Source organism: Pleurodeles waltl, chromosome 6 (assembly GCF_031143425.1).
Source record: "Pleurodeles waltl isolate 20211129_DDA chromosome 6, aPleWal1.hap1.20221129, whole genome shotgun sequence".
In the NCBI taxonomy this organism is placed as follows: Eukaryota; Metazoa; Chordata; class Amphibia; order Caudata; family Salamandridae; genus Pleurodeles; species Pleurodeles waltl.
In genome coordinates, this window is record NC_090445.1 from 298199726 (window position 1) to 298225935 (window position 26210).

At 45.0% G+C, this 26210-nt stretch overlaps 1 protein-coding gene across 6 annotated transcripts in view; it reads right to left on the reverse strand.

Moving 5' to 3' along the window:
- Positions 1-26210, reverse strand: part of LOC138299651 (myb-related transcription factor, partner of profilin-like) — a 170764-nt gene that overhangs the window by 49648 nt on the left and 94906 nt on the right. For all 6 annotated transcript variants that reach the window (XM_069238107.1, XM_069238105.1, XM_069238106.1 and 3 more), the window contains one exon: positions 1184-1344. In XM_069238107.1, coding sequence (XP_069094208.1) covers positions 1184-1344 — 161 coding nt within the window. The remainder of the gene's footprint in view (positions 1-1183; positions 1345-26210) is intronic.

Below are 26210 nucleotides of genomic sequence, written 5' to 3' on the forward strand. Positions count from 1 at the left end.
GTGAGTCGAATTCTCAGTGTCGAGAACGTTCAGTGCCGGAATCTCGACCGGAGTCGGAAGTCTTCGGAAAATCCTTAGCCTTTTTCGGTGCCGATGTTTGGTCACCTTCTTTTCGATGGGTTAAGCCATGGCCTGTTGGCGTTGGCGTCCCCTTGGTCTTAACGATCTTTGTGTGAGTTTTGGATGGGGCAGGTTTACTCACTGTTCGCTGCACCGTCGAGGTTCGGCCACTTTCGGATTCGTCCGAGTCCGATCCCAGGATGGAAATGCTTTCCTCCTCTCCGACGTCAAGCTGCTCTCTCGGTGTCTACGCCATTTGCAGTCTTCTTGCTCGTCGATCTTGTAGGGTCTTTTTTTATTGAAACGCTCGACAAGCCTCGCAAGTATCCTCCCTGTGTTCCGGTGATAAACACAGATTACAGACCAGGTGCTGGTCTGTATAGGGATACTTTGAATGACACTTCAGACAGAAGTGGAAGGGGGTCCGGTCCATTAGTCTTCGACGATAGGTGTGGTCAGGCCGACCAGGCCACAGTGAAGAACGGAAGCCCCGAAGGGCCGCCGGAGCGCTCTTGTTGTCGGTGCCGATACAATAACACTAACCCGATACCGAACGAGAACAATACCGTCACATTTTCGATAATTTAGCTAACTTTCCCGATTCGAAATACGGAGCGAAAAGGAACACGTCCGAACCCGATGGCGGAAAGAAAACAATCTAAGATGGAGTTGACGCCCGTGCGCAATGGAGCCGAAAGGTCTTGTGACTGGAAAAGACTTCTTCGAAGAAAAACAACTTGTAACACTCCGAGCCCAACACTAAATGGCAGGATAATGCACAGCATGTGTATCTGCAGCTACACATGCCACCTAACATATACATATATATACACATACATAACCCATTCAAACTCTTCCTTTACTTCGTTCAGACACTTAGCAGAGTAACATATGCAGCTCATAAAGCTTTACAAAATCTAAAAACAATTTAAAGTGTAACCAATGACATTATTAATAGGTTAGAAAGCTCTGGCAACATTTAGTAACCCAAAATAGTAATGCTTCAAAATGTTGTTTCTTATCTAGATGTTTGTAAATGTTTGTACAATGTTTAGCTATATTTAAAAATAATTTTCTAATGTTATAAATACAACTACATGCGCAATGAGAGTGTCTTTCTTGCCTGTTGTTCTGCTGAGCCATACAGCTCGTTGTAGTGAGACAGGGCCTGATCAGTCAAGATAAGGAGTTCCTCTTCTGTGAAGTTGGGGGCCCTGTCTCCAGAACTCTCAGCCATTTTAGCTCGTAGAGGTTGGTGAGCAGCAATCTTGGACAAAGTGTTCACTGTACAAAGGTTAAGATGGAAAGGAGAAATCGTTAGAGATACATGTACAAAGTCCCATTCGCATATGTCAACTGACGCCTACACCAATCATTTTATTTTTTCTAAAGTCAATCACGCAATGTTAACTTATGGATGTGTATGCCACTGATGGATGGATGTCCCATTTGACATACTGTGTCCGTCTTGCATGACGGTCAAGTAGGGCACCTGTCATTTTATGCCAAGCTCATGTTATATTGTACAAAGTTTGACGGGATGCCTAAAATGAAGGAATGAACTACCCTCTCTCTGTCCCTACCTGTGTTTATCTGGCATCAGTGCATCAACTTACTCCGCCCAGATGGCAGAGCCCAAGTGGCCTGTAATACAGTGGATTGATCCGAGAAGGCAGGCAGAAGGTGGCACGTATGAACTTTTTCTAGATTTAGTGCCACATTGCTCGTCCTCCAAGGGGAGCCGGGGCGGACTGGGCATGTGGCAGGGCTAGTGGAGACTCCGCTTTGGTATGCCTTACCATCAGCCAGCCTGTCAGCCTAGCTCTGGCTGCCTATTAGACTTCAGCAACTTCATTAACTTTGCGTCAGCTTAGACCAACTCATCTACGCAGAGTTAATCACCGGTCTAGGCGGACTGGTGCACTGGAAGACTGGAATATTGGTATTGCCTTTTCTATTTGGACAGAGTTCACGTGGATCACATACAGTGCGCTATAAGGAAACACATAGGCCACCGAACAACTTAAGCACTGGGGTAGAGGCGGCAGCAGGAACTCTACAGAGGTAAGTGGGAGAGGAGGCAAGTGGTTTTCTTTGGCACACGTATCATTTCTACTCTGCCATAGGCCACACACTTGATGCAGCACCTTGAAAATCCATTTGACTATTTAAAATCACTAAAGGACTATAGCAACACATGTCCTGCCCACTAGCTGGCTGACTGAATACCAGCTTAAGCATGTCTATCCACCCATGGCAGATAATACGTGAGCTTGCACTGTTGCCTATAAATGCCCGGTATCAACTGCCCACTAAGTGCATCAAGGACACCCAGGTGTCATCAGAACCATCGGGCACGAGACACCATTTTCTATTAAATTGGAAACTTTTACGTAGAGTCTTCATAATGAAGTGCAACAAGCTCACTCGGCAAAAGAATGGACACCAAACTAAAGGTGGTGTGCAGAACTCAAACTCCTCTTCATCATACCTGACAAGAGACGCAAAACAGCTAATGGGTCAACGTAAATCAACTGATGTTGAGGAGATTGAAGCAGTTGAGGGTGAAGCTCGATGGGTACATGAAGGGATGAACGCTGATACCTTAACATTAAATCATTATTTCAAGAGCACAGCTGTGGAGTTAGTCACACATAAAGCTTACCAATGCACCTTGAATGAACCTGATGCATCGGCAGCGACACAAGCAGACATGAAAAAGCTAACCTGGGAAATGGTGGCCATCAACATAATTTAAGCAGAAAATAGTACCCGGGCCTTAACGCCTTATATTTTTTACTAGGCAATTCTCTCCCGTGCGTCTCTACTCATTTGATTGGCTCTATGCCACTGCTAGTCTTCACTTAGCGCAGGTCGGGCGTAATACTTGCACAAGTTCACTACAGTGACAAGGAGATGAAAGAATCAGTATTCGTCCCATTTACTGATCTCTTGTTAGCATTTTCTCACTTTTCTACGTAGACATGAGCTATCAATTGATCGAAAGGTACTACAGGTTACACGATCCACACATTACAACTAACTTGTGGCAGACCAGCATGGGTAGGGGGGGTTATCACTTTAAGTCTCTATTGCTTTTAATGTAAAAATATTGACAGTCGATATTCAAAACCCTTCCCTACAAGCCATAACAGTCAAGCAACTAATAGTAGGGCAGACAGTTAAAATCAATATTATCAACATGTATTTGAATTTACACTGAGGTAACTAAAAGCAAATAATATCTGACTTATGTGAGTCCTCAAGCAATCTATTCTGCAAATATGCTATTCAAGAAATCATCTTTAACTTAAACAATCTGGGTACTCAGGCAGACATTAAAGATTTCACACACCTGGCCAGTCTAGACCGAACCCCACGCCAGAAAGCTTACTGACCTACTTTTAGCTTCCATCATTAAGCCTCTGCAAATAGCTGATAAAGACGGGGCTCTTGCAAAACATATCCTCGCTCCTTTAGTTGCATTTCATGCCTACACTACTTCTTTCTTTTTTTAAGTATTTTACAGTTACTCAGCGCAGTGACAGCACTCTTTTTACCCTAACTTCATGCTCTCAGTACATCTTCAATTTGTGCAAAACTTACAAAGCAAGGGAACATCTGAAGGTAGAGAATCCGCCTCTCTTATGAAGAGGCTGAAATGGAACAAGGTCTATCGAGGGCTATTTCTTAAATTGCTAAATTACGCAACAGAAAGCAACCAACTAGCCAATCTATTAGCTGGCAACCTACTAATGTTAAATAGGCAGAAATAATAGACTACCTACCATCAACATTTAATAGTGTATAGCTTTATTTCGGTTAAAATCCCTAAAAAGCACAAGTACATATCTCATAAAACAAATAATACATAATCATACAATATTAAACAGTTAAACCCATCAACATAATTTCAGTAAATCCCTAACGTGTATCTATTTGATTAAAATAATCCATGATCAGGCGTCAAGTGCAAACAATCTTTTAGCACATTCTATAGCAATTACTGCTTATCTTCACAAGACAACAATGAAGAGTAGGGGTCCACCCTGCAGACCTTTGGGCGCACATCCCTTGGTCAAATTACATCAAGTAATTTACCACACAGGCATAGTTCACCACATTAGGGACGTTAGTCAGCTACATGCAACAGTTTTTAAAGTGGCTACTGTATCATCCAGATCAGTTCTACGGTAGTTATAACTGAACCACATTACAACTTTGCAACGCAAGAACTTTTACATTGAGAATTGGGGTGCGGAATATGCTTGCAACCACAAATTCTTCTTCCTCCATACTAAATTATTCATACTAAAGCATTTTTGTATGGCGGATTTAAGGATAACTTCAATGCCATCAAGCTCCACAAGATTTTCACTATCAAGCAATGCTGCAGTGATGTAATTCTGTGAACGAAGAAAGTACAAGAAAATACAACTTTTCTGCTAGTCAATAAAAAGTGCAATATACCTTTAAAATTAATGAGCTCTATTTCCGCACGACTCCAACTGCGAGTAGATATCTACTTAAGCTGTAAACTATGGGCAGAGACGTATCAGTTTTTAGGATCCTTAGTACATCTTGATGTTTCTTAAACCCCAAGTTACGGCATATGGGGCCAGATGTATGAAAAAAAAACCTTAGCGAATCGCAAATAGCGATTTTTAAGAAATCGCTATTTCTAAGTCGCAAAATGCAATGTAACAAAATTGCAATTCAGAAATAGCGATTTCTTAAAAATCGCTAATGCAAATTGCGAGGCCCAAATACCGAATCACAAAAATATTTGCGATTCGGTATTTGAAAATCGCAAATTGAGAAAACGGACACCTGGCACAGCCTGATGACATCACAAGCAGGAAGTGAGTCAGCCCAGGCTGTTTCCAGGAGCCACACCCAAAGGAGCAGTGAGAGAGACACAGCCCAGCTCCAGGGAGCAAGTCTGTGAGCAAGCCAGGACTTTACATCACCATGGCCAATGCTGCTAATGGGAAGGAGAAGGGAGAGAGGAAGAGAAAGCTTAAGTTCAGTGAGCAAGAACTGGAGGTGCTCACTGAGGAGGTGGTGAGGAGCCATGACCAGCTATTTGGGAAGAGCTCACTCCAGGTCCCACAGAGTGAGAAGCGCAAACTCTGGGCTGACATCCAGACCAAAATCTGAGCCGTTGGGTTTGTGCAGCGCTCAGTGGAGGAGATAAGGAAGAGGTGGTACGACCTGCGTTCCCGTGCCAAGGAGAGGGCGTCCAGCAGACTACAGGAGGCAAGGAGCAAAGGAGGCAGAACATCCACCCAGACACCCTCCAACCCCATGGAAGACCTGGTGGAGTTGACACTGCTCCCAGAAGCTCTCAGTGGGGTCACTGACATAGACACATCCGGCACACCCAGCACCAGTAAAGGTAAGTCCAATATTGATATGTAACCCCATATGTGTATGTACAAATGCCCCTTAGGAAATAGCAAGTAGTGCAAACCATTGTGATAAGTACTCCATTCCACATCTTAGATGCAGCACAACAATGCTTTATGGGAGTGGTAGTTCACAACCCAGAGCTGAAAGTAGCACATAGAATGTAATTAAGTAGAGCGACACCCAGAAGAACACAACCCCCACTACATAGTAATACGATGTAAGTGTACATGTATTACCATTGTGCAACATTTGGTGATACATACATAAATGACATGCTGCACATTGTCGTTGCAGATGGCCCAGGCCCAGCAGCAGCAGATTGTGCCATTGTGGGGGATGCTGAAACACAGCCTCCATCAGACTCCAACACCGCCAACAGCCATTGAGTATTGTGCCAATCAGATGCAGGGCAAGGATTGTACCTCTCCCCGATCTGAGCCTGGACTGGTTCAGATTACAAATGTTCTGGATACCATGCTGGCCAATCGCAGTACTACACCCAGTGAACTTGGAGTTGGGGATACTGAGGAGTCATCTAGCCTCAGCAGCCTTGCAGTGCCCACGGTGGATCCTAGGCGTCGCAATACCAGGCTCAGCACTGCCACTGAGGCTGATACAAGAGGTGCCGGCGAGGCCACCGCGCACTCGAGTGGAATGCGTGGCAATAAAAAGTTACTTTGATGGCTACAGGGGACTAACTGCACATGTTGAATTACAGTAAACCATGAAGACAATAGTGCAACACCCTAAATGGCTCATTTATGACACGTGTATTGCTTTGTCCTAGTGACACGTATGTTACCTGAAGTCAAGGTAATAAAGGTGCTAACTACTAGAACACGTCAGTGAGGTTGTGTTGTCATGACTTACATCTGAAATGGTTGTGCGTGATGTCAGCACACCTTTGCCTGCCCTCTGCTGCACTGGTCCTGTCTACTGGCTGTAGGGGTGGTATGGGATTATCATCATCTTCTGAGTCTGGCTCTGATATTTCCACAGGTATGCCCCTGGTGGTAGCTATATTGTGCAAGATAGCACATGTGGCCACTATTCTGCAGGTCATGTCCAGGCTGTACTGTAGTGCCCCTCAACTTTTGTGGATGCACCGGAAGCGACTCTTCAGCAGGCCAAAGGTGCGCTCCACCACATTGCGGGTTGCCCTGTGTGCTGAATTGTATCTCCGCTCTGCTGGTGTTGCAGGATTTAGGTAGGGAGTCATCATGTGGGTGCGCACTGCGTAGGCACTGTCTCCTGGAAGGAACAGAGGGTATAATGAGTAGCTGAGCCATTTGACGTCACACTGCCATCAATGCACCATTGTAAAGAGGGAAAATACCTAGTAGATAACCTTCACCAAATTCCCCAGATAGCAGTCTTGTGTGAATCCCGCTGTGGCAAAAGATGTACGAATCATGTGTGCTCCCTGGGTACCTGGCCATGAGATCAGTTATGATATAGGAGGCAATGCATAGCACCTGTATATTCATTGAATGTTGGTATTTACAGTTGTGGTACACATACTCTGTGGCCGATGGTGGAAAGATTGCAACATTTGTCCCATCTATGGCACCTAGGACGTGGGGGAACTGAGCTATCTGGTAGAAATCTATTTTTGTCTGTTGTATTTCCTAAGGGGTGTGAGGGAATCTGATGTACTGGTGTATCCTACTCAGCATGGCGTTTAGAAATGCATTGAAAAATCTAGAGAGGGCACTCTGTGTTACCCCTCCAGCTGCTGCTATGACCCCTTGATAGCTCCCTGAGGCAAGTAGGTGCAGGGAGCATAATACCTACACATGGGTGGGTATGCTATTGGTCCTGTGTGTTGTGCGCTGCAGTATGGGTTGTAGCTCAGCTATCAGGTCGGGTATCATGGCTAAGTTCAACCTGTACTTCTCATATATTTCCTCCTCAGTCTAGTCAAAAAGGGTAATGCGCACTCTGAAAATGCGCTCCTGTCTCCTCCTCCCTCTCCTCAAACCTGCCAAGATCCTCATTCTCCTCGCCATGACGTAGAGTGCAGCCATTGTGGAAAAGAGTCTGAGGCATTTTGGGCCTCTTTATATAGGGTGCACCTGGTTACCACCTGGTTTTAATCCGTGGTAAATTGCATGTGCAAAAGGCCATTCTGCGAAAATTAGCAATTTGCGAATTTTTGATGCATCGAATTGCAAAATGGTTTTGCGTGTTGCATTTTGCATCTCGCAATTTCTGACGTGAATTACCGATTCTGTATTTGCGAGTCGCTATTCCGACTCGCAATTTGCGAAATGCTAACAGCGATTCAGTATTTCATGTCGCAAATTGCGAGACGCAAAATGCGACACGCAAAACCATGTCGCTTTGCTAAAAATCACAATTTTCACAATTCCTTGTTTTTGTCCTGCGAATGCCCTTCATGCATCGCAGACCACGTTTTTGCATTCGCAAACGGCCGATTTCTGTGATTCGCACCGTTTGCGAATGCAAAATCGTTTGATACATCTGGCCCCTGGAGCGGATTAATTTCCTTCTGAAATTATCATTTGTAGGGCAGAGAAATAAAATGTGCCCCAGATTTTATTCAGCCTGTAAGTTACACAAGTTGTAGTTAGTGTCCGGAGCCGCTGGCATTTCGTACTCAACTCGATGTAAATGCTCTGATTTGAAGGGTGTTGTAATGATATCTCAGGTAGAGCAATTTGGCCAGCTGAGGCTGTACTCACCCAGAAAGGATTCAAAATGCAGGAAGGGCTTAAAAAGTAGAAATTGCACAGAAACCTATCCAACCTGGGATTCCAATGTAACTAGATAGTCACATATTCCCAATAAATCAGCTTTAGATGCCTTATGAAGTGTACGGTAAAGTTTGAGGGGCATTTCAGAAGGAACCCAAATCCAGCTTAGCAAACCAAGACTCAACATGTTGGAATCAACAGAAACTACGAGAGTTATGCAGCTTCAAAAGCTCCAGTAGCTCTCTTGAGGTCAATGCCTTGGTACAAAGGGATAAGAATGTGCGACTAAGGACACTGAGTAATGATCTCATACACCTGTTCTTTCACAAAGTGAGTTTATCCACATTATTAAATCACCATATTTCAGCTCTATATAATGCAGCTGCTTGAACCTTAACATTAAAATAAAAGTGTGGAAAATCCATATAAATGTAAGAACACCCAACAAATCAAAGGTTGGTTAAACAGTGAATTTCTGAAATGCAAAATATAGTTTAGATCAGGAACAAGAAACTACAGAAAAGATAGGTTAAACAGGACAGCAAACCAGGAAGGCATACTGTAAACCTCAGTGGGCAGAAAGGATCAAATACATGGAAGGAGAATGGCTTCTACTATATACTTTTTGGGTCACAACAATCAGGCAAAAGTCTGGGCCTACATTACTCCCTAAACAAATCCAATAATTTATGGAATGGAATCACTGAAGCTTAGTGGGTTGTTCATGTGCAAGGCACTTAGGTTGATGAAACAATCAAGAAACAATCAAGAAACAATCAAGGAAACAATAAGCAAACCGTTTGAAAATATCCACCGCAAGCAAAGGGTGGGGGGGGGGGTAACTGATGACAGAAGTCTTGGTCAGAAGGGCCTTACAATCATTCAGGGAAGATGTCACCTGCTGAAAGTTGCCATTTCTGCAGGGTTTCTCTTATCTTATTGCTTCTGACCCTGTGCTAAATTTTGTTTTTGCCTGCTTTAGGACTCTAGGCACTTTACCACTGAAGGCCAGTGCTAAAGTGCAAGGGCTCTCTGTCTAAATGGAATTGGTCATTGGTTTATCTATGATTGGAATATTTGATTCACTAGTAAGTCCTAGTAAAGTGCAGTATGTGTGCCCAGGGCTTGTAAATCAAATGCTACTAGTGGGTCTGCCGCACTGATTGTCCCACCCACATGAGTAGACCTGTAAACATCTCTCAGGCCTGCCAGTGCAGTGCCTGTGTGCAGTTATAAACTGCCAGTTCGACCAGGCAAGTGCAGCCACTTGCCAGGCCCAAACCTTCACTTTTACTACATATAAGTCACCCCTAAGGTAAGCCCAAGGCAGCCCCATTGGCAGGGTGAAGTGTATTTAAAAGGTACGACATGTACTGGTGTGTTTTACATGTCCTGATAGTGAAATACTGGCAAGTTCGGTTTTCACTAGTGTAAGGCCTATCTCTCCCATAGGTTAACATGAGGATTCCCGTGATACATCTTTCAAGTGTAATTTCCCATTAGGAGCCGACAGAGATATGGAGTTTGGGGTCTCTGAACTCACAATTTAAAAATCATCTTTTGGTGAAGTTGTTTTTTAAATTATTAGTTTGAAAACGCCACTTTTAGCAACTGCAGTCACAGATCTGGGTTAAATCCATCAGCTTTTTTGCTCACCATGCCATTCCAGTTTGGACCCAGCCATATGCAAATCAGTCTTGACCCTGTTCCGCATGGGAACAGTTCATCCCGAACTGCCAGGCTAGGTCCTCCCTAGAACAGAAACAAGCATCCTGGAACCGGTTTTGGGGTACCTCCCCTCTTCAGCCAGGCTAACTTGAATCTGGTGGCATGGTGAGTACGGGACCCACGCCTAGGTATACACTTCCTACTTCGGGTGACAAATGCGAAAAGAACAATTGAGGGACAGAATGTAGATCAAATCAAACATTCACACCCACAGTCACAGATCTGGGTTAAATCCATCAGTTCTTTTTCTCACCATGCCATTCCAGTTTGGACCCAGCCATATGCAAATCAGTCTTGACCCTGTTCCCCATTGGAACAGTCCAGCCCGAACTGCCAAGCCAGGTCCTCCCTCGACCGGAAACAAGCATTTTGGGACTGGAACAAAAGACACACTACACCTTGTTTTGGGGATTTTGAAGCAGCCAACCAACCCTGCAAAGAACAACTGCTGGATTATTGGACCTGAAGACCTGCAAAGGAAGGGGACCAAGTCCAGAAGTCAAAAGAAGATCCAGGAAGGACGGGAGCCCATGCCAAACCCGAAGAGGGTTAGTCAAAGACTGCAGAGTTGCACCCTAGGAAGATGCCAGTGGGTTCCTGTGTGATCCAAAAGATGTCCCACAGCATGAAGATCGTTGCAGATGAGATTTTGTGTTGGAAGTCGGCAACAAGCCTTGGCTACAACAAAAGTGCATTTTGCATCAAAATGGCGCTGGATGGACCCAGGGGGGACCTGGGGGCCTCAACTCTGTTTGAGGAGGAAGAGGGGGCTCTCAACACTTTAGAAAGCCCTCAGGATACAAGCCAGCACCCCCAGGAGTTGCAGGATCCAGGTTTAAGGGAGGTGCAAAACAAGGTTGATGCAGCACAACAAAAGAAGGTCCCACGTCACCAGAGAACAACTAAGCGAGTTGTGCGTCGCAGGATGGAGTGCTGGGGGCCTGGGCCAGGCTGTGCACGAAGGAAATTTGCAAAGAGTGCACAGAGGCCTCAGGAGGCGAAGAAGATGCAGTACACAGGTGTACCGTTGCTCTCGGGGAAGGCAAGGTCTTACCTCCTCCAAATTGCATCAGCAGGACCTCGGGACAGCCTATGTCGATGATGTCCACCCTCTGTGTCCTTAGGAGCACGCTTGTCACTGTGAGAGGAGTTCCAGGTTACCGCTCGTCGCCTTCGAAGGTGCCTGTTTAGAGCAGGGGAGTGACTCTGTCACTCCACAGGAGATTACTTCGGTCCTTCTGGTGCAGGATGAAGACAGGGAGTCCCCAGAGCATGCTCACCGTGGAAACTGTTGCAGTTGCTGACTTGGAGCTGAGGTTGCTGAAGAAAAGTGTCTCTTGTAGACACTTTGTTGCAGTTACAGCATTTCTTGGAGCAGGCTGCGGTTGATCCAAGGTCAGAAGAGTCTGAAGTTGTTGCAGAGGATTCTTGAAGGAAGCTTGCAAGCAGAACCTGAAGAGAACCCACAGGAGAGACCCTAAATAGCCCTGAGAGGGGGATTGGCTACTATATCAGGTATGGACCTATAAGGAGGGGTCTCTTATGTCACCTGCTGGCACTGGCCACTCAGAGCCCTCCAGAGTGCCCCCACACCTTGCAAAGCAAGATGGCTGAAGTCTAGAAAACACTGGAGGAGCTCTGGGCACCACCCCTGGAGTGGTGATGGACAGGGGAGTGGTCACTCCCCTTTCCTTCGTCCAGTTTCCCACCAGAGCAGGGGAGAAGGGGTCCCTGAACCGGTGTAGACTGGTTTATGCAAGGAGGGCACCATCTGTGCCCTTCAAGGCATTTCCAGAGGCTGGGGGAGCCTACCACTCCCCAGCCTGTAACACCTATTTCCAAAGGGAGAGAGTGTAACACCTTGCTCGCAGAGAAAATGCTTTGTTCTGCCTTCCTGGGACTGGGCTGCCCAGACCCCAGGAGGGCAGAACCCTGTCTGTGAGGTGGCAGCAGCTGTGGCTGCAGTGCAAGCCTCAGAGAGCTGGTCTGGCAGTACTGGGTGTCCATAGTGGAGCCCCCAGGATGCATAGAATTGGCTCCCCAATACCAGATTTGGAATGGGGGGACAATTCCATGATCTTAGACATGTTACATGGCCATACTCGGAGTTACCATAGTGAAGCTACATATAGGGATTGACCTATATGTAGTGCACATGATTAATGGCGTCCCACACTCACAAAGTCTGGGGAAATGGCCCTGAACTATGTGGGGGCACCTTTGCTAGTGCAAGGGTGTCCTCACACTTAGTAACTTTGCACCTAACCTTCAGCAAGTGGAGGTTAGACATATAGGCGACTTATACGTTACTTAAGTGCAGTGAAAATGGCTGTGAAATAGTGTGTGTGCTATTTCATGTAGGCTGCAATGGCAGTCCTGTGTAAGGGTTTGTCTGAGCTCCCTATGGGTGGCAAAAAAGATGCTGCAACCCATATGGATCTCCTGGAACCCCAATGCCCTGGGTACCTAGGTACCATATACTAAGGACTTATAAGGGGGGTCCAGTGTGCCAATTTAAATTGGTAAATAAAGTCACTGACCTACAGTGACAAATTTAAAAGCAGAGAGAGCATAAGCACTGAGGTTCTGATTAGCAGAGCCTCAGTGACACAGTTAAGCACTACACAGGCATACACATTAGGCCACAAACTATGAGCATTGGGGTCCTGACTAGCAGGATCCCAATGAGACAGGCAAAACACACTGACATAAAGGTTTTTATCTATGAACACTGGGGTCCTGGCTAGTAGGATCCCAAAGACACAGTAAAAACACATTGACACACTCACAAACAGGCCAAAAGTGGGTATAACCATGCTAGAGAGAGGCTACTTTCTCACAACGGAGTTCTGTACGCATTGGTTAACCCTTTTTTAAATAAAGCAGCCTTTTGCAATGCACAAGTGACTCAATCATGGTGTGGATCAATCCTCTTCCCAATACACAAGAAAGGCAATAACATCGACAAAGCAAATAACTGGTGTGTAGTATTTCTGTATGTTGATGCAAAAGCACACGCCAAGAATCTATTAAGCCTTCTGGAACACTGGGCAGATGCCGCAAAATTAATTCCCTTCTAGTAGACAGGTTTCAGACAGAAATCCTCAACTGATAGCATCATAGTCCTATCTCACCTGGCACACCACGCATCATAATTCGAGCCCACCTCTGCTTGCTTCCTTTGTTGATCACTTGGCTGCCTTTGACTGAGTAGATTGACAGCTTTTAGAGGCAAAACGTATCAAATGGGACATACTACCAGCATTACTCAACGCAACTGTAACACTCTACTCCAACACCTGGGTTCTTATTATAATGGGCAAACTGACAAATACAAATGAACAAAGGCCTTAGACAGGGGTGCGTCCTGGCATCATTGCTCAGTCTTTATATAGCCAACCTTGAAAGCGTCCTGAAAAGGGCAAAATTCCCCCTTAGTCCTCCCCCACCCAGGACTGGCACATACCAGCTTCAGATTATTCAGTACGAGAATGATCTGGTCATTTTAAACGAGATAAAAAATTGGCATGCAACGTGCACTGGATGAACTGAATAATTATAACATAGGAAACAACATGACAATTAACGTCAACAAAACCAACATGGTTTTTGGAAAAAACTAAAATAAAGGTAGGACTACCTCTGATTCTGGTTATCTGCTTGTGGCAAGTCCTACCATACATATAAATCGCATCAGGAAAAAGCCAGTACCTTAACATTCACTCTGTGTAAACTAAACTCACATATATACAGTTCATCCGCAGAGGCAACTATAAGTCAATACCAACACACTCCTATGGTCACCATGCCTTCTGCGCTAACCTTATGCAAGTTATGGACACACTTCAATGGATAACATACAGACGGATATTTCATCTTTATTAATACAAATAACGAACCCACATGCGCCTAGCAATTGGCCAACATAGACAGGATTTGGAATGTAAATCAGCACCTATTAAATCTTAACACCAAGTGACAAAGGCAAATCCAGGTACTCTGAAATTTGTGATTCAAGAAATGTATAATTCAGCAACAATCCGTAATCATCGTATTTAGCAGCAGCCATTAATTACCAACACTTTCTCATGGCCAATCTTAACGTTTCTCTCTCTTACATAGGGTTGAAATTCATACTGAAAAAGCAAGCCCTGGCTCCTTCAAGGGAAATGGATCTAAAACAACTAAAAACAGCTGCAATTTTAAACCAATTCCTAATTCGTCCGAAACAGACAATATGCACCTATATCTGAAGATGACGCTAAGAAAGCCTTGCAGAACAATATCCTGTCCGTAGGATTCGTGGTTCTCACTATTAAATAGTACAGAGCATCCTGGAGGTACAGTCCAGCTCTCACTCACCATGCCATGCAGGTTCTGTGACTACAGGTGCAAATCTTTTCTGCACCGTCTTGGTTGCTGTCCTGAATTGTTTTATGCACATTTCACTTTAATCAAATTTATCTTTTAAAATAAATAAATAAAACAAGAGTTTTTACTCGTAGGAAAGCCTTATTTCTGTGCTTTAACATCAGTGACATAACAGAAGTTTCTAAGTTTGGCAAATATAGAAAATGATTATCTAATAAAATGATTTAGTTTTAAAAAGGAAAAAAACTTCAACTAATAGGATGTCATTAACAAACTACCCACATAAAAAGCAGGACAACATGGTGATTTCGTCACAGGCCGCAATTGTAGTGTTTTAATGTTTTTTGTAAACTAGCATCACCTTTTACCTCTTTATTTCAACTGCACTGTATTGTAGCAGTTTTAGCTAGCCGAAACAATAAATATATTCATTACTCGCGTTATTGAGAATAATGATATAAGGCTTGAATTTGTGAGTTTCTAGAAAAATGATAAGTTTTGTTGAATTTTATTAAATATGCTGTGACAGGAAAGTAGAAATCAGAAAACTGAATATACATTTTTGTATGAAGATCGATTTATTTTTCAATTATCAAATTTGAACAAAAAATAAATATATTTTCAATGACCAAATAAAGTCAGTAACATAACAAAAATCATTTCCAGAGTCAAAATTAACTAGTGGGTTTCAATTAATTTTGTAGGATTAGTTCATAGTTTTTTGAAGCACATGTCTAGAAAAAACACCTTTTGGAAAAGGCAAATATGGCCAAGAAATTGCCCAAAAGTGAATGTTGGTGCCTCAGAGAAGGGAAGTAGTGGCTGCACCTTTTGTGGTGGTCTACTATGAATTCTCTCGTATTGATCCAGACAAACAACGGCACTTGAGGGTGACTTATGTCTCCCGAGTTGCAGGCTCAATGGTGATGCCAGGTGTCTCAGAGCTTTGGTGGGCCTCTCTTTCTGTGGAAGAACCTGGTTGAATGTTTGATCGTGATGATTCACCACAGAAAGGGGTAAATGATTCCCTAACAGCCCAACAAATGCCCTTAAAATCTACCAGCACTACCCCCCAAAGGAAGCACATGATTGATATCTGATGATCCATAAGATCAGTGTGCTCCCTCTGCAACTGATTTCCCCGCTCTCCACAATCCCAAGGAGGTCATTGTGTTTTGGAGGAGAACTATCATCTGCCCCATCTGATCTGTCTGAAGGCTGCACCAATCATGTTTTGATCCATAGCTGTGCAAAGCCTATGAGCATCTGTTGCCTCTCGGCTGAGGTAATCTCACCTCGTGCTCCTGGTTCTGCGTGCACCATGATAGTTGGTCTTGTGTCAACAGCAGACATGGTTGTTAGAGTAAATACAGAAGCAAAATGGAAAAAGTGGCGGCGGTAGGGCCACAGGGAGCAGATGGAATACCCGAATGTTGAGTGGGGGCATGGACTACATAATGCTACTGTAAGTATTAGCTCAGTGAGGCGTAGCCTTTCAACCTGATCAGACAAACCACATGAGCCAAGCTACACAACCTCACAATCAAGACCAGCAGGAAAGTTTCTGATGTTGGAGTGGTGGGTGGAAGATGGTTTGAGGGACATCACTTCTGATAATGGAAATTACAATAAAATAATAATGGAGGACAGAGTTATCTTGATAAACATGCAATACATGATCTTCTGTGTACAATAGTTTTTACAAAGGGTGACTTGCAAATCTGATAAATATGAACATGGTGCTTCTTGCGTAGGTAAGGGACAGGCAGATATTGTATAGCAGGTTGTAGGAAAACAGGGCCTGATTTTGAGTTAATCAATTGGAATACACCATCACAAACATGATGTATCCCATTTACTGTAATACAAGTGAATTATATCCTACAACATTATTAATACAGTGTACATGATACCCATCAAGTTTCTGAGCAAGTATGCTGCACGCAAACCTCCACATGTGGGCCTTACACCACTTGATTTTGGTATGCTGCAAAAAGTATTTTTGCAAGGTAACAAATATGACTGCCTGTTTTGAAACAATCAAAAGCACTGTACATTTAATGTAAATGGAACACAGGTGCACAATGCCAAATGTATGTGTTCTCACCCTAACGACAAACCATTGCCTGATACCTGGTTTTCATAACATTTTAAAGTATGTCCATGGGAAGTACAGTCTCTTAACCCCTTAGCTGCTGGGCCTTTTCCCCCCCAGTGCTGAGCCCTTTTTTGGCTATTTGGGGTAGTTCGCGCTTAGGGCTTCATAACTTTTTGTCCACATAAGCTAACCACGCCAAATTTGCGTCCTTTTTTTCCAACATCCTAGGGATTCTAATGGTACCCAGAGTTTGTGGTTTACCCTGGAGGAGACCAAGAAAATAGCCAAAATACAGTGAAAATTTAGTTTTTTCCAAAAAAATGGGAAAAAAGGGCCGCCGAAGAAGGCTTGTGGTTTTTTCCCTGAAAATGCCATCAACAAAGGGTTTCTGGTGCTGAAATCACTATCTCCCCACCTTTCAGGAACGGGCAGACTTGAATCAGAAAACCACATTTTCCAACACAAATTTGGCATTTTACTGGGACATACCCCATTTTTACTATTTTTGGTGCTTTCAACCTCCTTCCAGTTAGTGACAGGAATGGGTGTGAAACCAATGCTGGATCCCGGAAAGCTAAACATTTCTGAAAACTAGACAAAATTCTGAATTCAGCAAGGGGTCATTTGTGTAGATCCTACAAGGTTTTCCTACAGAAAATAACAGCTGAAATAAAAAAATATTGAAATTGAGCTGAAAACAACAGCCATTTTTCTTTATGTTTTACTCTGTAACTTTTTCCTGCGATGTCAGATTTCTGAAAGCAATATACCGTTTTGTCTGCTGGACTCTTCTGGTTGCGGGGATATAAAGGGCTTATAGGTTCATCAAGAACCCTAGGTACCCAGAGCCAATAAATGAGGTGCACCCTGCAGTTGGTTTTCATTCTATACTGGGTATACAGCAATTCATTTGCTGAAATATGAGGAGTGAAAAAGAGGTATCAAGAAAACCTTTGCATTTCCAAAATGGGATCAAGATAAGGTTTTGAGGAGCAGTGGTTATTTGCACATCTTTGAATTCCGAGGTGCCCATACTAGCATGTGAATTGCAGGGCATTTCTCAAATAGACGTCTTTTTTACACACTCTCTTATATTTGGAAGGAAAAAATGTAGAGAAAGATAAGGGGCAATAACACTTGTTTTGCTATTCTATGTTCCCCCAAGTCTCCCGAAAAAAATGATACCTCACTTGTGTGGGTAGGCCTAGCGCCCGCGACAGGAAATGCCCCAAAACACAACGTGGACACATCCCATTTTTTCACAAAATACAGAGCTGTTTTTTTGCAAAGTGCCTACCTGTGGATTATGGCCTCTAGCTCAGCCGGCACATAGGGAAACCTACCAAACCTGTACATTTTTGAAAACTAGAGACCTAGGGGAATCCAAGATGGGGTGACTCGCGGGGCTCTGACCAGGTTCTGTTACCCAGAATCCTTTGCAAACCTCAAAAAGTGGCTAAAAAAACAAGTTTTCCTCACATTTCGGTGACAGAAAGTTCTGGAATCTGAGAGGAGCCTCAAATTTCCTTCCACCCAGCGTCCCCCCAAGTCTCCCGATAAAAATGATACCTCACTTGTGTGGGTAGGCCTAGCGCCCGCGACAGGAAATGCCCCAAAACACAACGTGGACACATCACAGAAAACAGAGCTGTTTTTTGCAAAGTGCCTACCTGTAGATTTTGGCCTCTAGCTCAGCCGGCACCTAGGGAAACCTACCAAACCTGTACATTTTTGAAAACTAGAGACCTAGGGGAATCCAAGATGGGGTGACTCGCGGGGCTCTGACCAGGTTCTGTTACCCAGAATCCTTTGCAAACCTCAAAAAGTGGCTAAAAAAACAAGTTTTCCTCACATTTCGGTGACAGAAAGTTCTGGAATCGGAGAGGAGCCTCAAATTTCCTTCCACCCAGCGTCCCCCCAAGTCTCCCGATAAAAATGATACCTCACTTGTGTGGGTAGGCCTAGCGCCCGCAACAGGAAATGCCCCAAAACACAACGTGGACACATCACAGAAAACAGAGCTGTTTTTTGCAAAGTGCCTACCTGTAGATTTTGGCCTCTAGCTCAGCCGGCACCTAGGGAAACCTACCAAACCTGTACATTTTTGAAAACTAGAGACCTAGGGGAATCCAAGATGGGGTGACTCGCGGGGCTCTGACCAGGTTCTGTTACCCAGAATCCTTTGCAAACCTCAAAAAGTGGCTAAAAAAACAAGTTTTCCTCACATTTCGGTGACAGAAAGTTCTGGAATCGGAGAGGAGCCTCAAATTTCCTTCCACCCAGCGTCCCCCCAAGTCTCCCGATAAAAATGAAACCTCACTTGTGTGGGTAGGCCTAGCGCCCGCGACAGGAAATGCCCCAAAACACAACGTGGACACATCACAGAAAACAGAGCTGTTTTTTGCAAAGTGCCTACCTGTAGATTTTGGCCTCTAGCTCAGCCGGCACCTAGGGAAACCTACCAAACCTGTACATTTTTGAAAACTAGAGACCTAGGGGAATCCAAGATGGGGTGACTCGCGGGGCTCTGACCAGGTTCTGTTACCCAGAATCCTTTGCAAACCTCAAAAAGTGGCTAAAAAAACAAGTTTTCCTCACATTTCGGTGACAGAAAGTTCTGGAATCGGAGAGGAGCCTCAAATTTCCTTCCACCCAGCGTCCCCCCAAGTCTCCCGATAAAAATGATACCTCACTTGTGTGGGTAGGCCTAGCGCACGCGACAGGAAATGCCCCAAAACACAACGTGGACACATCACAGAAAACAGAGCTGTTTTTTGCAAAGTGCCTACCTGTAGATTTTGGCCTCTAGCTCAGCCGGCACCTAGGGAAACCTACCAAACCTGTACATTTCTGAAAACTAGAGACCTAGGGGAATCCAAGATGGGGTGACTCGCGGGGCTCGGACCAGGTTCTGTTACCCAGAATCCTTTGCAAACCTCAAAAAGTGGCTAAAAAAACAAGTTTTCCTCACATTTCGGTGACAGAAAGTTCTGGAATCGGAGAGGAGCCTCAAATTTCCTTCCACCCAGCGTCCCCCCAAGTCTCCCGATAAAAATGATACCTCACTTGTGTGGGTAGGCCTAGCGCCCGCGACAGGAAATGCCCCAAAACACAACGTGGACACATCACAGAAAACAGAGCTGTTTTTTGCAAAGTGCCTACCTGTAGATTTTGGCCTCTAGCTCAGCCGGCACCTAGGGAAACCTACCAAACCTGTGCATTTGTGAAAACTAGAGACCTAGGGGAATCCAAGGAGGGGTGACTTGCGGGGCTCGGACCAGGTTCTGTTACCCAGAATCCTTTGCAAACCTCAAAAAGTGGCTAAAAAAACAAGTTTTCCTCACATTTCGGTGACAGAAAGTTCTGGAATCTGAGAGGAGCCACAAATTTCCTTCCACCCAGCGTTCCCCCAAGCCTCCCGATAAAAATTATACCTCACTTGTGTGGTTAGGCCTGGTGCCTGCGACAGGAATAGATCACACAATGGTCAATGTTGGTCCTTACGTGAGGCAGCTGTTGACCCTGGGGTGATCCATTCCTGACACAGACACTAGGTGTAGGCACTCAAGTGGGGTAGTGTTTTTATCAGGACAGGTGAGGAGTCACTGGGTGGTAGGAATATTGTGGATCCCAGCATATTCCTGTAGTTTGTGTGACAGAAATGCGAGAAAAATTTAGTTTTTTTTCAACATTTCAGCTTTGCAGGGTATTCTGGGTAAGAAAACTTTGGGGAAGCCACACAAGTCACACCTCTGTGGACTCCCCCGAATGTCTAGTTTCCAGAAATGTTTGGGTTTAGTGTGTTTCTCTATATGGCCGCCGAATCCAGGACCAAAAACACAGGTGCCTGCCTTACAAAACCAGTTTGTTTTGCCATGGATAATTTTGATGTCTCCACAATATGATTTGGGTGGTGGAATTTGGGGCTGAACTAAATTGGGGAGCTCCCAAGAGAGCACTCTCTCTCTGCTTGCCGCCGCATTCACCTGCTCTCTGGGTTGACCTAACCCACTATTACCCAGTTGCACAAACAGCTTGCGAAGGGACAGCAGGACTGTCCTCATCACCTCCCTCATAATGTACTGGAAGAGGAGTTATCGAATGGGACTCCTCTGACTGAAAAATCACTCCCAGAGTCTGCGCCATTGTCCTATCCCTCAGATGCTGTCTCAGTATCTGATGTCTCAGTCTCTGATCCTATGTCAGAGCGGTCCTCTATAACCCGAGTGTAGGCAGCAGTCATCCATCAAGATGCCATCTCTGCTATTGGCTAAACTGTTGCTCTAAAACACTAGCCTACGTAGACAGTCACAAAATCGATGGTGTGTGAGATACGTGCAACAGTAGAGGCCACCTTACCTGCGCTTCTTCCCTCAATCAGCACGTACTTTCAAGACACTCAAAAAACACCTTCTCACATACCATTCGTCACAGTCTTTAGCACCTCCTGCGCCCAGTCCAACAATCATTATTGGTGCTCCCACTCCCTCCTCCTCGGATTCCCTCATTACCACCCAGCAAAAGTGCCCTTCATCTCTCCATAGACTTTGCTAATGTACTCAGCTATTTACATAAAATACAGATTTGCTCTTTGCAGTAGGCATATAAACCTTCTGCGCTTCTTTATGGCACTAAAACTGCCACTAGACAAGTCGGACCCTTTTCCCCCCAGGGAAACCACACACATATTGACAAAAGTGATATATATATGACAGCCAATCACCTGAAACTCAACTCAAGCAAAACCGAAATAATCCTCTTTGGCCCACACAAAAACACCTGGGACCCCTCATGGTGGCCCACCACGCTAGGCCCTGCACCCACCCCCGCCAACCACGCACGCAACCTCAGCATCATCCTAGACTCCTCCCTCTCGATGACCCAACAAATCAACGCTCTCACCTCCTCATGCTTCAACACACTCCGTATACTGAAAAACATTCAAATGGATCCCCACAGAGACCAGAAAAACTGTCACTCACGCACACATCAGCAGCAGGCTTGATTACGGAAACGCCCTCTACGCCGGCACCACTCTAAAACTCAAGCGCAAACTACACGCATCTAGAACTCAGCAGCACGACTCATCCTCGACCTCCGCCGACACGAACACATCTCTCCACACCTCAAATCCCTCCACTGGCTCCCCATTGACAAAAGGATCACCTTCAAGATCCTCATCCTCGCACACAAATCACTCCACAACACAGGCCCTGCCTACCTCAACGAGAGTCACCTTCCACACCCCCACACGAAACGTCCGCTCAGCTGACCTCTCTCTCGCCTCTGTCCCCTGCATCAAACACACCACCACCGGCGGCAGATCCTTCTCCTACCTTGCACCCAAAACCTGGAACGCCCTCACAACCCACCTTCGCAAGACCCAAAACCTACTTCTTTTCAGGAAGGGCCTCAAAACCTGGCTTTTCGAACAGTGAACCTCCCAGCCCCTTTCCCTCCCCCCACCCCCCCCCCAAGCGCCTTGAGACCCTCACAGGTGAGTAGCACACTTTATAAATCTCTTTGGTATATATAGATCTACCTCTATATATATATATATATCTATGTACATAGATATATCTATAGATATATCCATGTACATAGATATATCTATCTACATAGATATATAAATATAGATCTATATATAGATCTATTTTTTTTAGTTATTGTATGGTTTCCTTGGGGGCCAAAATGGCCCCCAGGGAAACCCTACAACATCTAAAAAAAAAATTGCCCCCACAGGGGGTCACCCTGCCCACGGGCGACCCCCTGTCATTTTTTATTTTTTTTTATTATTTAAAAAAAAAAAAAACCAATCCCCGGGGGGGGGGGGGGGGAGGGGGGCGCGATCGGGGGCCAGGAAACACTTTCAGGAAGGCCTCGTAAGAAAGGGGAGACACTCCCCTTTCTTACGAGGCCTTCCCGAACGTGAGAAAGGCCGTTTTCCCCATCAAAGCAGGAAGCGGCCGCAAGGCTGCCTTCTGCTTTGATGGGGAAAACACCTTTGCAACGTCAGCGCGCCGCGAGGCGCGCTGATGTCACAAAGGGGCGGGTGGGGGGGGCGGGGGGAGACACGGAAGCTTCCGTGTCTCCCGGGGGGGGTTTAAAAAAAAAATAAATCCTCGGGTGCGACGCACCCGAGGATTTATTGATACCCTTCCTGGTGTCGGCCACTGGTCGTGACCCGCACCAGGGAGGGTGTGTGGGCGTCGGCCAGTGGCCGACGCCCGCACCTAACAGGTTAAGAGGGCTCCCACCATCGGTGGTATACCACTGGAGTGGATACAAATAACTAGACACAAATACTATCCTTAAGCCTGGTAGCACTGAAGCTAAATGCCCAATTTATGAATCCATGATTCTCTACTGGTGTTGAGAAGGTATCCGGATTTCCAAAGTATAGCAGAACAGTGATATTCAGCAGTAAGGGCCTGGTAACAAGTTGGCAGTCGTACAGCCATTCCACCGTGCTGGAAGTCCCAAGAACTCCATTGAGTCTGTGGTCTTTCGCACGCCCCATCACGATGTATGCAGCCTGAACCTCCAACCGTGTTGATGGATTGTGTCCCATCTGTGAAGCGGCAGACTGCAATGCTGCCGATTCTTGCTCCGTTGCCTTCAGGGCCGTGGGTTCCAGCTGAGCAGATTAAGAAAACACAGTGGCACCATAACAGTGGCCACTGGATGGATAAAAATACAACCCATCATTAGCCAAGTGCATACACCTGCAAATCACACACTGCCCCCCTTTCCGATTCCATACCATGATCCTTTACAACTCCACTGCAGCACAACATTTTGGTGAGAGAAAGCCTTTTACCACTCTCCACACACTTTCCCAACACATTTTATTATCATCTCTTGATGTATTTTTGGTTGTATTGTCACTGACTTAAATATGGGGATATGTCAAGGCACAAAATCCATGTTTTTCAGAGGCAGAGTTGGCCGTCATGGTGGATGAAGTCATAAGAGTAGAGCCACAATTGTTTGAAGCCCAAGTCCAACATACTACTATCAGTTAGAAAAGGGACATGTGGTCCAGAATAGTAGACAGAGCGAATGCTGTAGGTACCACTGTGTACACACACAAGGAAATTAGGAAGAGGTAGAATGACCTGAGGGGAAAGGTATGTTCTCTGGCCTCCTAGCAACACCTAGAGGCCAGTAGGACTGGCGGTGGTTTCTCCCAGCAACTCTATCAAAATGTTTTCCTTAGTGGAGGTCTTCCAGATCCTACATCCTGAAGGCTTGACAGGAATACCTGGAGGACTGCAGTCTGGTAAGTTACACCTCACTAACTGTCACAATACCTCAGTGTCCCATTTGCTCTCAACTCAGCATTTGCCATTGCGTTGTGCACCTAGTATCCTAACATGCAATCCACAAGGTGTCAGAGATGTTGAATTGTCTGTGTCAATGAGTACTACTGCATATAAGGTCACATGTATCAATCTCCCTTCCATGCCAAGTAAGTGTATTTTTACAAAAATATAATTTCAAGACCCATGATATGTGTCAATATGTAAATATATGGTCCATCCAGGTATGTTACACTAACCCTTTTGTAAGTAGAGATTCAAATGACTACAACTATCATGAGACCCTGTTTCTGTAGCTCAAAACAAGACAAAATTGTGATTTTGCCCATTCTCACTTATCTGACATATCACAACTGATGTTCATTTCTCATTGAGTGAGCAATCTACAGACAATGCTCTACTCAAAGACTTCCCTGCCTGCTTTGCTTCATGTTATCCTGGTCTCCTCAACTGAAACAATTGATGGAATGAGGGACCTCATACAAGTGTATGGCTCAAATATTTGCAAGGCATGACTGTGAGAAAACAGGGCTGTTCCAGAGACCCCGTAACCTTTTGCCCCCATGTTTCACTTCTCGCTGGTGTTTTCCTGGCTCTAATGGTGCCCTGGGTACTGCTAGCCAGACGCAGGGCCTGTGCTCTGTGTAAAATAAGTATGCAAATTATGGCTAATTATAATTGGCTATGTCAACCTACCTATAAATCCCTAGTATATGGTAGGGCATGTAGGATTAGGGACCCTGGCATAGGTATTGCGCCCATAGGTGCACTGCTGAGGTGCCCAGCGTCATTTGAAAGGCAGGCCTGCCTTGCTGGCTGCTTTTAAATTAAATTAAATGCAAATTCGACTTTGGAATTAAAATACTTCTAAAGTCTTAAACTACCTTATTTTTAGATATAAGTCGCCCCTAAGGTGTGCCGTATGTGGCACTAGAGTTGGGTGCCAGGTAACTATGAGCAGGGACCTTACACAAATTGTTTTATAAGCACTAGTGAGGTAAAATAGCCAAATTTGTTTTTCCCTCACTGTAATGAATGGCCTCCGTAGGCTAAAATGGGGACACTTTATTTTAATTAACAAAGTCCCCCTAAGTGTCAGATACCTCATGTTTGGTGTCAAATTAATTGTTATAATACATCCCACAACTTACAATTTTTGGATTTAATATAACTAGTTCAGGTAAAGAGTTTTAAACTCTATCTAAAAAGTTGCCAACTTCAGCTCTGTAGTGCCTTCTCGGATTGGCCAGCCTCTGGCAGCCTGCCCAGGGTGCCTTTATGAGGTGAGAAGTAGCCTGGGCTGAACACAAAGAATGTGCCTGGGGGAGAACTACCTCAGAAGATAGGGAAGCAGGACGGGGGAGGGCTGCCAAACTGGCCTTCAAAGGCAGAGAAGGACATTTGGAGCAACCCAGCACCTCCCTCACATACTGCAACCCCAGACAATTAGGTGCCAAATTGATTAGATTAGGAGAGGGCAGGAGAGGGGTGTGTTTATGATTTTTAGCCACACCAGTGGGCGAGCTCAGCCAGATGTAACTTCCAAAAATCTGTTTCATCCATGATGTATCTTTGAAAAATGTTGCTTCCTGCAATTGATTTTTGCCACACTTCCCAGGAAGTGGTCATCACAAGGGGAAGGACTATGCATCTGATTGGAGAACCCGGATAACCTGTTTTTCACCCAGGAACAAGGATAAATATGGCAGAGCTGCACCCACACCTCAGATCCCTACATGATCCATACAAGGAAGAACATTGGGAGAAGAAGGACTGCCCTGCAGGACCCCTGACCTGTATCTGAACACCTCACTCTGAAGGACTGCACCAAAAGAAGGGCTTTGCCTGACTTAACTGGTTCAAGGAGGGGCTCCCTGTTTGCTACAGGTGAAAAATAGCTAACTAGAGTGCCCTGCATCAAATCCTGAAGAAACTGACCAGCTGACCACTGTCCAGTGGCCGTTTTAGAGTTTGAACCAGGTGCATTCTGAGAGTTGTAGTCTGCGCCCTCAAGGAGCAACTCAGAGCTTCTGGAACCTTGGGTTGATCTATGGACTCCAAAAGAACCTTAAAAGACCTTCTGGAAGAAGATCCAGAAGTTTGGAGAAGATTGAAGAACTTTTTGGAAAAAGCTCCATAAATATACCGACCTGCCACGACATCTCTAGCTGGCTTGCCTCAACCGAGATCCGGCCTGACTTGCAGGCTCGCCCGCTGAAGAAAATCTTCAATAAAAAACAACTAAGTCCAAATGTAAACTTTTGACCCAGGCCTCCCGCTTGTTGTAGCTGAGCAGGGCTCCATCGCGGTTGACCTCAAACTTTGACTTTGCCCTGGTCAAGGTGCAACCAGATGACCAGATTGGAGCTTTTAATTTCTAGGTGCTAAAAAACACTCCTTCTTAAAAAATTCATTCCCGTTATCCGATTTTATTTGTTTTGGTGTCATTTTAAAGATAAAAATATAATCTATGTTTATAAATTGGTGGTTAATTTTTATTGT